General features: G+C 37.7%; 1 protein-coding gene across 1 annotated transcript in view; it reads right to left on the bottom strand.

Annotated features, from left to right (window-relative positions):
* The window catches only part of COL4A5 (collagen type IV alpha 5 chain), a 254,556-nt gene that overhangs the window by 66,082 nt on the left and 173,254 nt on the right, over positions 1 to 15,220 (bottom strand). The window contains exons 22-29 of the mRNA XM_005910838.2: positions 12,547 to 12,639; positions 10,053 to 10,123; positions 9,577 to 9,768; positions 8,606 to 8,774; positions 6,551 to 6,643; positions 6,356 to 6,460; positions 5,036 to 5,133; positions 2,675 to 2,825 (exon numbers count right to left, since the gene is read on the bottom strand). Of these exons, the coding sequence (XP_005910900.1) occupies positions 2,675 to 2,825; positions 5,036 to 5,133; positions 6,356 to 6,460; positions 6,551 to 6,643; positions 8,606 to 8,774; positions 9,577 to 9,768; positions 10,053 to 10,123; positions 12,547 to 12,639 (972 nt within the window). The remainder of the gene's footprint in view (positions 1 to 2,674; positions 2,826 to 5,035; positions 5,134 to 6,355; positions 6,461 to 6,550; positions 6,644 to 8,605; positions 8,775 to 9,576; positions 9,769 to 10,052; positions 10,124 to 12,546; positions 12,640 to 15,220) is intronic.

The following is a 15,220-nucleotide window of genomic DNA, read 5'->3' as shown; positions in this document are numbered from 1 at the left end:
TCCCTTACCCTATCTTACCCCTCCCCACTGATAACCACTAGATTGTTTTCTATATCTAAGAGTCTGTTCCCTCTTTGTTATATTCACCAGTTTTTTTTTTTTTTTTAAGATTCTACATATAAGCCCTATCATACAGTATTTGTCTTTTTCTGTCTGATTTGTTTCACTAAGCATAATATCCTCCAAGTCCATTCATGTTGTTGGAAATGGCAAAACTTCATTTTGCCTTTTTTTTTTTTTTTTTTTTTTACTGTGTGTGCACGTGTGCTCAGTCATGACTCTTTGCAACCCCATGGAATGTAGCCCACCAGGCTCCCCTGTCCATGGGATTTCCCAGGGCAGAATACTGAAGTGGGTTGCTGTTTCCTCCTCCAGAGTGTCTCTTGAGTCTCCTAAAATGGCAGGCAGACTCTTTACCACTGTGTCACCTGGGAAGCCCTGTTGTGAATAGTACTGCCATGAATGGGCTCCCCAGGTGGTGCTAGTGTAAAGAACCTGCCTGCCAATACAGGAGATGTAAGAGACACCGTGTTCAATTTCTGGGTCAGTAAGATTCCCCCGGAGGAGGGCATAGCAGTCTACTCCAGTATTCTTGCCTGTATAATCCCATGGACAGAAGAGCCTGGTGGGCTATAGTCCATAGGGTCGCACAGAGTTGGATACCTGAAGCGATTTAGCATGCACACACTGCAGTGAATATTAGGAGGCATGTGTCTTTTTGAATTATAGTTTTCTCTGGATATATGCCCAGGAGTGGGATTTGCTGGATCAATATGGTAGTTCTATTTTTAGTTTTTTGAGAAACTTCCATACTGTTTTCCATAGTGGCTATACCAATTTATGTTCCTACCAATAGAGTACAAGACTTCCCTGAGAAACGTCTAGTAGTTTCTCATACAACAAACACACATTTTTCTTATGACCCAACATTTCTACTCTCAGCTACTTAATCAAGCATAATGAAAGCATATACCCATTAAAAATTTGTAAAATAATGTTCTTAAGAATTTTCCTCATAATAATACAAAACTTGTCACAGTCCAGGTATCCATCAACACTGAATGGATAGACAAACTTTGATATACTTGTACAACAAAACGCTCAATAAAAAAAAATAAAGAACCACTGATAAACACAACAACGTGAATGGATTTCAAAAACAATAGTCTGAGCGAAAGAAGCCTTACAAAGAAAGTACATGCTGTATAATTCCAAATGGATTTCTAAAATAGGCAGAATTAATTTATGATAAAAAATCATTACAGTATGGTTGCCATTGTGGATGCTAGGGTAAGAACTGAGGAAAGGGGCAAAAGGGAAATTTCTAGCATTATATGTTGATAGGGGTTTGGTGACACAGAATTACGTATCTGCTAAAATCCAGAAAATGTACCCTTAAGATTTGCACATTTCATTTACTGTGAATTTTGTATCAAAGAAAAAGAACCACCATAGAATTGCAATGAATGACAAGCATGCAGCACTACTGAAGAAGTTATTGCTGTTGTAGTTTACTTTGAGTTGCATTAAAAATAAGTCAATGAAAGGAGAAAGGGATGGACAAATATTTGGCAAATCTTACATAGTAAAATGTTGATAGTAGCATATCAATGGTGGGTATAAAGTAGTAACTATCAAATTCTTTCTACTTTGTTGTATAAATACAATTTTTAAAAATTAAATGTTGGAAGAGAGAAAAAATACTAGTGTAGAATCTAGGTGGTAGATATATGGATTTTCCCTGTACAATTATTGTTAGTATTTTATGTGTGTTTGAAACTTCTCACAATAAAATGTTTAGAAAACTATACTGAGATACCTACTTGTTTCCAACAGTTTGGCAAAAAATCCAAGAGGTCATCAACATACTCATTTAGCAAGGCTGTGGGGAAACAAGCACACTCATACATTTTTGCTGGGAATGTAAAGGGGTACAAATGGAGAGGAATCTCTCAATATATAGAAATGCATTTGTCTTTCCATTCAGAAAATCCATTTTTATTGTTCTATTCTAACATTATACGTATGAAATTACATGTATGCAAGATTATTCACTGCAGCATTATTTCTAATAAGAAGATTGCTAAAATCCCAATCTAGCAACCAGCAACTGGTAGAACAAACTGTGGTATACCCAAGCAATTCAATACTAGGCAATTATTTTTTTTTAAATCATGATCTCTATACACTAATATGGAGGGATCTCTAGAATATAAAGTTAAATGAAATAAGTAAAATGCAAAGAGTCAAAAGGTAGTGCTCTATTTTTTTTTCGAGAAAGGTAGGAAATATATATACATATATATGTGTGTGTGTGTGTGTGTGTGTGTGTGTGTGTGTGTATATATATATATTCCTATTGACTTGTATTTGTATGAAGGAACACCAGAAGGATAAATAACTAAAAAATATCTATACATGTGATGTGGAGGAACATAGTAGATGGAGATGAGATAAAGGGAAAACTTCTTATAAAAGTGTTACTTCAATACATATATATCACCTATACAATGAAATAAAACACAAAAATATCAATGGAGGATTTTTAAAAAGCCATGATGGGGAGTAACATGGGCTTTCTAGTTAATTTGATTTATCACCCATAAACTTTACCAACAGTTTCAATTTCTTCAAAAGTTAAAAGCAAATTAAGAAGCAGTAAATGCCTCCATACCTTTTGGTCCAGGTAGCCCATCCAAGCCAGCTTGTCCTGGAGGACCTTGAGGTCCTGGGAAACCACGATCCCCTTTTGGACCAAGTATTCCTTTGAAACCTGGGAGTCCTGGAGGCCCAGGTGGCCCAGGTAGCCCAAATCCTGGTTCTCCCTAGAGCATACACATGATAAAACACAACAAAATTTTCATGACTTTCTTGGTGTTTACTGTTTACTATAGAGAATTTAAAGCAGACAACACAAGGTAATATTCCCCCCTGCTATGATACAGGGAATAGGATAAATAAATGAAAAGTAATTGGTACGCAGTACAGAACATCTGGAAGGACAGGAAACGGCTTAGTAAAACAAATTGAATTATTTGGTCTTGTTTCAGGACAAGAAAGAAATATCTGAGAGAGCATGAGACTAAAGAACCCAAGTGAGGAAATGTGATTACAGATTGCTGCTGCTAAGTCGCTTCAGTCGTGTCCGACTCTGTGCAACCCCATAGACGGGAGCCCACCAGGTTCTGCCATTCCTGGGATTCTCCAGGTAAGAACACTGGAGTGGGTTGCCATTTCCTTCTCCAATGCATGAAAGTGAAAAGTGAAAGTGAAGTCATTCAGTTGTGTCTGACTCTTCGTGACCCCATCGACTGCAGCCCACCAGGCTCCTCCGTCCATGGGATTTTCCAGGCAAGAGTACTAGAGTGGGTTGCCACTGCCTTCTCCAGATTACAGATTAGGTGATTATTTTACATTTGACTAAGAATGATAATGGGATTGTGGGTTTTGTATAAAATGTCCATTTACTTAGAGGTGAATACTGAAGTATTATATGTATTTATGGGCCTCCCAGGTGGCTCAGTGGTAAACAATCTGCTTGCCGGTGCAGGAGACACGGGAGACATGAGTTCAACCTCTGGGTAGGGAAGATCCCCTACAGGAGGAAATGGCAACCCACTCTAGTATTCTAGCCTGAAAAATCCCATGGACAGAGGAGCCTGGCGGGTTACAGTCCATGAGGTCACAAGAGTCAGACATGACTGAGTGAGAAAAACATATATATTTATATGTGAAATGACACAATATTGAGATTTAGGTTAAAATCCTTCAGCAAGGAAAAAAAAAAAGAGTAGATGAAGCAAATATGATAAAATCTTGATAATTTGGCATCTGAGTGACAGGTATATGAAAGTTCATTGTTATTATTCCTTGCAGTTTTGTGTTCATTTGAAAAGGTTTATAATAAAATAAAAACAATTACTAGAGAAGTGATTTCTCATGAGAACTGTGGTCATGATCAATGTTTCTTTCCATGGGAAAAAAGGTAGTAATGATAAAAACACAGGAAATTTAAATTAATTAAGCACGGAGAAAATACAGGAACAGTTAGGATAATTATGTACTACAATAGTTTGCTAAAGACTGACTAAGGAAAATTTTAGATCAGATAAAATATTATAAGAGGAGAGGAAACCAACTTAAACACAGTATTATTATTACTAAGTCAATAGCAGTGATTTGAATTATGTATCTGGGATGGAACAGAGGGAAAAAGTATGAGACGTGCTTGACATGATGTGTGTGTGTGTGTGTTAGTCACTTAGTCATATCCAACTCTTTGTGATCCCAAGGACTGTAGCATGCCAGACTCCTCTGTCCATGGGATTTTCCCAGGCAAAAATACTGGAGTGGGTTGCCATTCCCTTCTCCAGGGGATCTTCCCGACCCACGGATCAAACTCAGGTCTCTTACATTGCAAGCGGTTTCGTTACTGCTTGAGCTACCAGTGAAGCCCACTTGTGATATTCAACACCATTTCAACCAACCACCATACAGACATGGGCAGAGATTAAGTGGAATAGCGATACTACAGTAAAGCACAGAGGAAGCTGACGATTGTATTCTCTCATTCTCATCAAATAACCAGTCATTCTAAAACAAGTTCAGAATTTTTTTTTAATTTTGCTTCAAATTCGACCTCTTGGACTATTAAAAAAGTGTTTGGAGTTAAATATTTTTAAATAAAAATACAGTAAGTTAAGTTCTATTTATATAGTACAGACTTGGGATGATGTCTAAGTCAAAATAGAGAAAGCTAAGGGAAGGAAAGGCTTCCCTGGTGGCTCAGATGGTAATGAATCCACCTGCAATGCAGGAGATGTGGGTTCGATCCCTGGGTTGGGAAGATCCCCTGGAGAAGGGAATGGCAACCCACTCCAGTATTCTTGCCTGGAGAATCCCATGGACAGAGGAGGCTGGTGGGCTACAGTCCACGGGGTTGCAAAGAATCGGACACAACTGAGCAACTAAGCACAACACAAGAAAGGTAGGCGGAATAGAAAAAGAAGAAAGAAGGAAGTAAAATGTCTCAGACCTTTGGTCCTGGAAAGCCTGGTGGCCCAGAAGGACCTTCTAGACCAATTCTTCCAGGTGATCCAGGTGCTCCTGGAGGTCCTGGAATTCCAGGAAAACCTGTAAATTAGAAGTCATTTTTAATCCCCAAAGAGAAGACACTGTAAGAAAGATACCCAAACTCCTAAACCCACATTTCACCCTATTATATCATGCTTAGTGACTACAGTAAGATGTTAAAAGCACAATGACATTCTAGATGACTATTTCAGACCAAGCCTTACAAATACCTGATATTCTCTCTCAATCACCTTGTGGTCCTATTATTTTCATACAGGGCTAAATAGCATTTGTGGCTAATGCTCTTCTAAAAGAAAGTAAAAGCTATTACCAGTGAGATAGAAGAACTAAACTTAAGAGATGAATTCCACACAAAAATGCAGAGAAACTTTTATTCTGCTTACATCTTGATATAGTATGATAAAAGGCCTACCACATAATTCTGGAAATGAGCTAAAAACAACGCAGATGTTATACACATATATACACATAAAATCAAATCTGACTCTTTTGATGTCATTTAGTATAAATGATTAAGGACACGTTTAAGCACTGTTCTCAGATTAAGACATATGCTTGCAGTTCATGAGAAAAAGTTCTGTGAAGAATAAAGCAGAACTGAAGCAACAGCCCTAGAAGTTTCAGTGAATCATGAGAATATGACTTAAGGATAAAACATTACTTGGATAAATGTGTGCAATAAATCAGTTTTCTGTTTAATATAATCCATTCATTTAACAAATATCTACTGAGTGCTTACTATGTGCCAAAAACTCTTTTGAGTCCTTAAAATATAATGGTGAACACAAAAGACACATTACTGTGATTTTTAAAGTTTATATATCATTTTTGCGTATCTAGGATTTAGATGTTTCCTTGTCTGGAAAGTTTTAGATAAAGACAACAAAACTTTAGCGCACACATTCTGTGACTTTTCATTTAAAACTTTTTATTACACAAAGGGTCTTCCTTAATGGCTCAGCAGATAAAAGAATCTGCCTGCAATGCAGGAGACATGCATTTAATCCCTGGTTGGGAAGATCCCTTGGAGGAGGAAATGACAACCCACTCCAGTATTCTTGCCTGAAAAATTCCATGGACACAGGAAACTGGTGGGTTACAGTCCAAACGATAGTAAAGAGTCAGACGTGACTGAGCACTGAGCAAACTACACATAGAAAAAGTTAAAACTAATATATTTTATCTATTGTGTAAACTATATCACAGAATAATATCACTTTAAGCAGTTAACCTACCTTGGCTGCTACCCAGTCCTACATACCTTTGGGACCAGGTGGTCCAGGAAGCCCGATTCCAGGGATACCCGGTTCTCCTTTGCTACCAGGTATTCCTGGCAAGCCTGGCTGGCCTGGGAGTCCAGGTTCACCTATGGAGAAACAGCAGTTTTTTTCTGGAAGTAGCCAAAGAAAGAAGCCAACAAATGTTGAGGACATGGTCAAATAAATTCCTCACATACCTGGAAGACCTACTTCACCGTCTCTGCCTGGGTGACCAGGCAGGCCAGGCTTCCCTGGTTGGGTTATGGTCTGACCTGGATCACCTTTAGGACCTATGTGGGAATTAATAGTGAATAGGAAGTGTTCACTTGACTAAAGACCTCCATTAATTAAAACAAAAAAATATTTATAATCTTTTGAAAATGCAAACTAATAAAAATTCAAGAGAAAAACAATCTTATATATATTTTCAAGGAAGATACTAAACAGAAGAATGAAATTTCAAAGAGAAAAGTATATTACAGTTTTAAGAATTTTCATGAAGATAGCATCTATAAAAATATTAGGCATCTGTAAAAATATTTTCTAAATGCAGCTCAAAAGAAAAATATTTCTTTTTGGTTAACTACTGGTACTTTAAGGTTTTATGTGTGCAAAGTCCAAGTACACATACTACTCATTAATTGAAATAAGACTTTGAAAAAGGTTGAGGATAAAGATGGATTTCTTAATCATGGCATAAAAAGCACTAACCATGAGAGAAAAGACTGGTAAATTTGGCTACACTCAAACTGATTTCTGTTCATTAAAGACACCATAAAGAGAGTGAAAAGGGCAAGTCACAGTGAATGAAAATTTTGCAAAATAAATAGCTAAGAAAGAACTAATACACAGAATCCACACACACACACACACACCCCTCCAAATCAGTAAGAAAAACAATCCCAAAGAAAAAATGGTCAAAACACTTGAATAGAAATGTCACAAATGGAAAATTCAAATGGTCAACAAACATATGAAAATATTAATGTTTGAACTTTATGTTAATGGAATCATGGGGTAAGTATTCTTCATGTTAACTTTGTGTATGGATATTGCATATTCATTTTTATTCATTTATATATCAGAGAAATATAAAATAAATCTGCCACCCTATATATCACACTCAACAGACTGGCAAAAGTGTAAAAGCAGCAATACAAAATGTTTTTGAAGATACAGACCAACAATAAATTTCTAATACTGCTGGTGGGAGTATGAATTGATACAACTGCTTTGGACATGGTTTGGAATTATCTGGTAAAACTGAAGATGTATTTATTCTGTGCCTCAAAAATGCAAATCTTAAATATATACCCTAACCCAGTGACTGGCAATTGTTTTCTGTAAAGGACTAGACAGCATATACTTTAGGCTTTGTGGGCCATACATGGTCTTTGTAGCAACAACTTACCTCTGCAGCAGTAGTGCAAAAGCAAGCATAACAATAGCAAATGGGTGTGAATCTGTTCAAATAAAACTTTTATTTATGACAATGTGGAGGGTCAGATTTGATTTATGAACTGTAGTTTGCTGATCCTTGCCACAGAGCACAAGAATATATAAGAGAATGCACATAGAAGCATTATAATACCAGGCCCGAACAATAAATAATCCAATTGCCCATTAACAATAGAATGCATAAATCAATGGTGACACACACATAGTGGGACACTGTACAGCAATAAAAATGCTATATCCATATACAAAGTTAACATAAAGAATACTTACCCTATGATTAACATAAAGTTCAAAAAGAAGCATAAAGTACTTTATTTAGGAATATATATCTAGGTGATAAACCTATTTATGGAAGAAAATTATGCAAAAGTGAAGGCAGTGTTTACCTCTGGAGAAATGGAAGAAGATTTTTATCAGGAAAAGACAGAGAGGGGAGCATAGGTTTCCAGAATACTGGCAATGTATATTTCTTGGCACATGTGGTAGTTACGTGTGTGTTTCGATTATAATTATTTGTTAAACTTTGCATTACGTATCATGCACTTAAAAACAACAACAGGAACAATAAATACAGTCAGAGAAACTTTAAAGAGAAGGCATTCTTAAAACATACACACACATGCACACACATGCACATATGCATTTGTGTTTCCTTGCTAAGGAGCTCTGGAAAGCCCAAATATAAATAGCCAGGGAAAAACACCTCTCATGAAAGGAACCCAAAATGGTCAAAAGATAATGCATTTCTGTTTGTAAGCACCAAACTAAAAATGAAACAGCCATAGCAAACTCACCTGGTATTCCTGGTTGGCCTGGATTTCCTGCCCCACCTTGGACGCCTTTTTCACCTACTGGACCAGGAGGACCAAAACCAACAGGGCCCATAGGCCCCCTATTTCCTGGGAGACCTGGCAAACCTGGGTTCCCAGGGGGACCTCTTTCACCCTTAAAAGCCATTCCACCCTGAAAGGGAAAAGTTTAATACAGAAATACATAGATATAACAGCTATCTGTAGGTTGGTATTACTTAGTACAGCTAGAGAAATGATACAGCCAGAATAGTTCTTCTTAAAAACTGAGTGTGTGTTACTATGGGATGGTATGTGTGATCACTCTATTTATACATTCTTTCATTCAACAAATATTTTGTGAGTTCCTACTATGTGCCAGGAACTGGTGATAGAGCAAAGAATAAAAATAGACTAAAGTCTCTATGTTCATTAAGCTTACATTCTAGTGTTAAGTCAAGAAGTTTACAGGCTAGTTAACATTTCATAAAGTATCACTTTCTACCTAAATATCCTAGGCTGTGTGTTGCGCACAAAATAAGGCTCTACTCATTTATGTTCAATCTTTAGGCTCCATGGCACATTTAACACAGCCATCTACTCACACTAATCTCTAAGCTTACTGTATATAAACCAAATTAGACCTTTATTGTCAGGTCTAAACAAAACCACACAAGGCTATATAGGATAAGAAAATGGGGAACTTACACTGATCTACAGGCATCTTAACCTTCTGCCTATTTGGTCATAGCAAACAGTACTCAACATAATAGTGGGTTAAGCAGAAAGAATTAACAAAACCACTTAGAGAAAAGAATTATAAAGAAACTCTACATAGTCAATAACAATGTGCCATTAGTACATATAATCACATTCTTTTAAGCATTGATTAGATGTTCATCTCAGCACCAGGCCCATCCTAGAAAACATCACTAACAATTTGACACCACAAAATCAAGAATATCAAGCCAACTTACAGGTTCTCCTTTGGGGCCAGGAAGTCCTGGCAATCCATCCTGTCCAGGGGTGCCAGGTAAACCAGGAAGCCCTGGAGCTCCAGGGGAACCCAAATCTCCTTTGTCACCCTTCATTCCTGGAAATGTGAGGATGTCACCGGGTTCACCTTTAGGTCCAGGAAAGCCTGGAGCACCTGGAGCTCCTGGTATGCCCTGAGGGGTTAAAAAAGAAATAAAAGAGGAAAAAAAGAGGAGAGAGAAGAAAATCAGTTTCTTTCTTTTTTTCTAATATGTTCTCCAGTTTATCCAATCAACCTGCCCAATAACATTTAGTATACAAAGCTATGAGTCAAATGAGACATATGAGCCAGCAAGAGTAAAAGAAATAAATCATAATATAAAAACTACATTTCCTTTATATATATCCACAAGTGAAAACTCAAGGTGTAAATGGGTTTCTTCTACTTCTTTTGCTCTATAATATACTCAAAACTTACTGATAATCCTTTGGGACCAGTTGCACCAGCATGTCCTTTTTCGCCCTTCTGTCCAGGGAAACCAAGAGATCCTAATACACACACATACACACACACACACACACACACACACACACACACAGAGAGAGAGAGAGAGAGAGGAGAGAGAGAGAGTCAAATGAGCTTTGGGCTTGAAATTTTGATAAAGCTTATATAAACATCAGCAAGTCAGGAAGTCAAGTCTTAAAGTAAGAATATCATTCAATCTCATTTGACAAGTCACATGTTGATTTCTCTATTTTATGTTCTCAAGATACAGAGATAATCCCTTCTTTTAGGTAGATCTAACCTTTCATGGTATACACAACATTGTATCCTTCAGTTCAGTTCAGTTCAGTCGCTCAGTCATGTCCAACTCTTTGCGACCCCATGAATTGCAGCACACCAGGCCTCCCTGTACATCACCACTCCCAGAGTTCACTCAAACTCATGTCCATCGAGTCAGTGATGCCATCCAGCCATCTCATCTTCTGTCGTCCCCTTCCCCTCCTGCCCTAATCCCTCCCAGCATCAGGGTCTTTTCCAATGAGTCAACTCTTCGCATGAGGTGGCCAAAGTATTGGAGTTTCAGCTTCAGCATCAATCCTTCCAATGAACACCCAGGACTGATCTCCTTTAGGATGGACTGGTTCGATCTCCTTGCAGTCCAAGGGACTCTCAAGAGTCTTCTCCAACATCACAGTTCAAAAGCGTCAATTCTTCGGTGCTCAGCTTTCTTCACAGTCCAACTCTCACATCCATACATGACCACTGGAAAAACCATAGCCTTGACTAGACGGACCTTTGTTGGCAAAGTAATATCTCTGCTTTTCAATATGCTATCTAGGTTGGTCATAACTTTCCTTCCAAGGAGTAAGTGTGTTTTAATTTCATGGTTACAATCACCATCTGCAGTGTATTTCCAATTCCAAAGTGTCTCAAAGCTTGTAGCTACCAAGTACTATGCATAGAAGTACTCGGCTTCTATAAGCATCCCATTGTCAAAGGCAGAATGAGATAAGGACAAAGTCTGCATATTTTTCTCTGTTCTTACTTGAACAATTTTCCTAGATTCCTACCAGTTCTTTATTTGGTTTATCACTCCCTAAAATTTACTTTATGAAAAAGGATTGGTGCTCAAAGACTAGAGGAACTACTACTAAAGCAGTGTTTTCAAAATGGTTCCCTGAAACAGATGCATTTGCACCACCTGGGTACTGGCTAGAAATGCTAATTCTTGGGCCCTCCATCTCAGGTCTACTGAATCAAAAATTTGGGGGGTGGGACCCAGCAATATGGGTTTTAACAAGCCCTCCAAATAATTCTGATGCACTCCCAAGCTTGAAAATCACTAGACCAGAAGTACAAGGCTAGATGATGAACTTCCAGGGGCAGCTATTAGACTTGCTGAAAATCTATTTCCAAGCACCAAATGAAATGGTTCACTAGGGAGATACACTAGACAGAAAGGTAAGAGATCTGGTGTCTATTCTCAGCCCTGACTGACTCAGACATAAAGTGTGATTTCAAGAGAATATTGGGGTATTCCAAGAAGCAGCTAAGTGAAAGTGTTGTGGGTCTGATGGATATCAAATACAGTTCTGCTTGGAAATGGGGAAGGAGTTATATATATAGAAAGAGGAAGACAAATATCATATGATACTGGTTACATGTGGACTCTAAAAAAAAAGGGTACAAATGAACCTATCTACAAAGTAGAAGTAGAGTCACAGATGTAGAAAACAAATTTATGGCTACCTGGGAGTAAGTGGGGGATAAATTGGGAGACTGGGATTGACACATACACACCACTATACATAAAATAGATAATTTATCAATCAGGACCTTCTGCACAGGGAACTCTACTCAATACTTTGTGATGGCTTATATGGGAAAAGAATCTAGAAAAGGGTGGATCTATGTATGTATATGTGTCTGATTTATTTTGCACTGCAGAAATTAACACATTATAAATCAACAGTACTCCAATGAAAATTACAAAAAAAGAGGAACGGTTTTTAAATTAAAATAAATAAAGAGGGATATTGGCAGTTGATTTCCAAAATCTAGTAAAAACCCCATTTCTCAATGATAACATATGATACATCCCAATGACTAGAATCTGACACTGGAAATTATATTCAGGGGTCAAGCATTATGAATATTTTCCCCAGTTTTCTGGAATAAAAAAGTCTGACTCTGTTTAAGTTATTTTCTTCACCATATGGAAAATAAGGACGATATTTTTCCTGGAATAATATTGTTGAAATGCTTTAATAGAAAATGTGGGTAGCTTCAGGTACAGAAAGCAAGAGCATAATTTATTTCATAGCAGATACTGATATTTCATATTCAATTATTTATGAATATGAATGACTAGCTATAAAAGGAAAATCTGGCATCATTCTAAAGCTATAAGCTCACCAGTATCTAGCAAGAAATATTTTAAAGGTTGTCCCAAGGCAGAATGTTTTACCTGGGGGACCTGGAAGACCTGGCAAACCAGGCTGACCTGGAGGCCCTGAAACACCAGTTCCAATACAGTTGAAGCAGGTGTCACCTTTGTCACCTAGAGAAAACCATAATAAAAAACAAATTTTACTTCAAGGGTTACATATATTTTCTTTAGACAGGTTCTAAAGAACTTAGCGGGGATTCCCAGGGGGATCTATGGTAAACAATACCCCAGCAAATGCAGGACAAGCCAGTTCAATCCCTGGGTTGGGAAGATCCCCTGGAAGAGGAAACGGCAACCCACTCTAGTATTCTTGCCTGGAAAATCCCATGGACAGAAAAGCCTGACGGGCTACAGTCCATGGGGTTGCAAAAAGTTGGACATGACTGAGTGACTGAACACAAGGAAGTTTGCACTAAAGGACAATATTCCCATGCAACAGTGTAGTTAGAGAAGCTTATATTTAGAATCAATTCATTTGATATATATTTACTGAGCACCTACTATGTGCCAAGCACTATTAGAGGAGTCTATAATACATGATAAACAAAACAGACAAAATCCATACATTCATGGTGCTCACATTCTACCATTGGCTGAGTAAGTCAAACTGGATATACTTAGGGATGGGTGGCAGGTTGCAATTTTGAATAAGATAGTCAGGATAGAAATCATTGAGAAGATGACATATGATAAAAATAAAAACTTAAAGGACATGGCATGTGTGCAACAACTGTAGAGCAGTCCAGGCAGAAAGAGTAGCTATGTCTTCTAGCACACAGAAAGAACATCAAGGAGAAGAGATTACTGGAATAGAGTGAGGAAGGGAAACCAGCTCAGACCATTAACAGGTTACAACAAGTGGTATATCATAAAATATCATATAGGCCACCATGAAGACTGTGGCTTTTACTGTGAGTAAAATAAGAATCTAGGAGAAGAAATTCAACAGAAAAGCAACATGATATGACAAGTTTTAAAAGGAGGAGTCTGGTTGCTATGTTAAGAATGTGATCTAAGTACAAGGATGGAAACATATTAACTATGTAAGTAGCTACTGCTGAAGTGATCTAGGAGAGATGGAAGCTCATTCCAGAGTGACGGCAATGAACATGATGAGAATTGGTTAGATTCTGGACATATTGGAAGGTAGAGCCAATGGGATTTTCTCATGGATCACATAAAGAATGCAAAAGAAGGGGGGAATCAAAGATGACGTCAATATACATCAAAAATCAAAATAAAAAGGAAAACAATAAAGCTTTTAGAAGAAAACAGAGGAATATCATCAGGTCCTTGGGGTAAGCAAAGATTTCTAAAATAGAACAGAAATAGCACTAATCATAAAAGAGGACATTTATAATTTGATTTCTGTTAATTAACAACCTCTCTTCAAGAAAAGACATGAGTAAAAAATCAAGTCACAGAACGGGAGAATATATTTGTGATATATATATCCAACAACCCAATTAAACACAGAAAAAAATAAGTACTTTACAAAGAGAATGTACAAACTATACAAGAGGCTCAGCATCAATAATTGTGAGAGAAGTGGAAACTAAATTCTCTTTGTCAAATGGTTTGGTGATATCTATAGAATCAAAATCTATACCTATCCTGCTGCTGCTGCTGCTAAGTCGCTTCAGTCGTGTCCGACTCTGTGCGACCCCATAGATGGCAGCCCGCCAGGCTCCCCTGTCCCTGGGATTCTCCAGGCAAGAATACTGTAGTGGGTTGCCATTTCCTTCTCCAAAGCGTGAAAGTAAAAAGTGAAAGTGAAGTCGTTCAGTCGTGCCTGACTCTTAGCGACACCATGGACTGCAGCCTACCAGGCTTCTCCATCCGTGGGATTTTCCAGGCAAGAGTACTGGAGTGGGGTGCCATTGCCTTCTCCGATAAGGTTTACACAACAGGAATGAATGCTTATATCCTATAATACATACATATATATATATGTATATATATGTATATACACACACATATATGTATATATGACATAATATATATATGAATGTTCATGGCAGCTTTATTCATAATAGCCCCAGACCAAATGCCCATTAACATTAGAATGGATATTTAGGAATATTTAATACATATAATATTAAGCAAAACAAACCAGATAAAATATTAAGACATAAAAGGGCCTATATGATTCCATTTCTACAAAGTTCAAGGCAAACTGATAGAGGACAAAACAGTGGTTACCTTTGCAAGTGCTGATTAGGATGCACAAGAGAGTCTTCTAGAATTCTGGTTAAGTTCTATATTTTGATTTAGATAGCAGTTACATATGAGATGATAGACACACATATAGAGATACACATATAGAGACAGAGTGTATATAGGGAGAGACATATCTATATAGATAGAGACATATCTACTATATGTGTGTGTGTGTGTGTGTGTGTGTGTGTGTGTGTGTGTGTGTGTAGCTCAGTTGGTAAAGAGTCTGCCTGCAATGCAGGAGACCCGGGTTCGATCCCTGGGTCAGGAGGATCCCCTGGAGAAGAAAATGGCAATCCACACCAGTATTCTTGCCTGGAGAATCCCATGGACAGAGGAGCCTGGCGGGCTACAGTTCATGGGGTCACAAAGAGTTGGACACGACTGAGAGAATAACACTTTCACTTTCAACACTTTCCACATAGAAGATAAAATCATCACAGTGTCTTACAAGGTCCTGTATGATCTGCCA

The sequence above is a fragment of the Bos mutus genome, chromosome X (genome assembly GCF_027580195.1).
Source record: "Bos mutus isolate GX-2022 chromosome X, NWIPB_WYAK_1.1, whole genome shotgun sequence".
Classification (NCBI taxonomy): domain Eukaryota; kingdom Metazoa; phylum Chordata; class Mammalia; order Artiodactyla; family Bovidae; genus Bos; species Bos mutus.
This window is presented reverse-complemented; position numbering and strand designations above follow the sequence as displayed.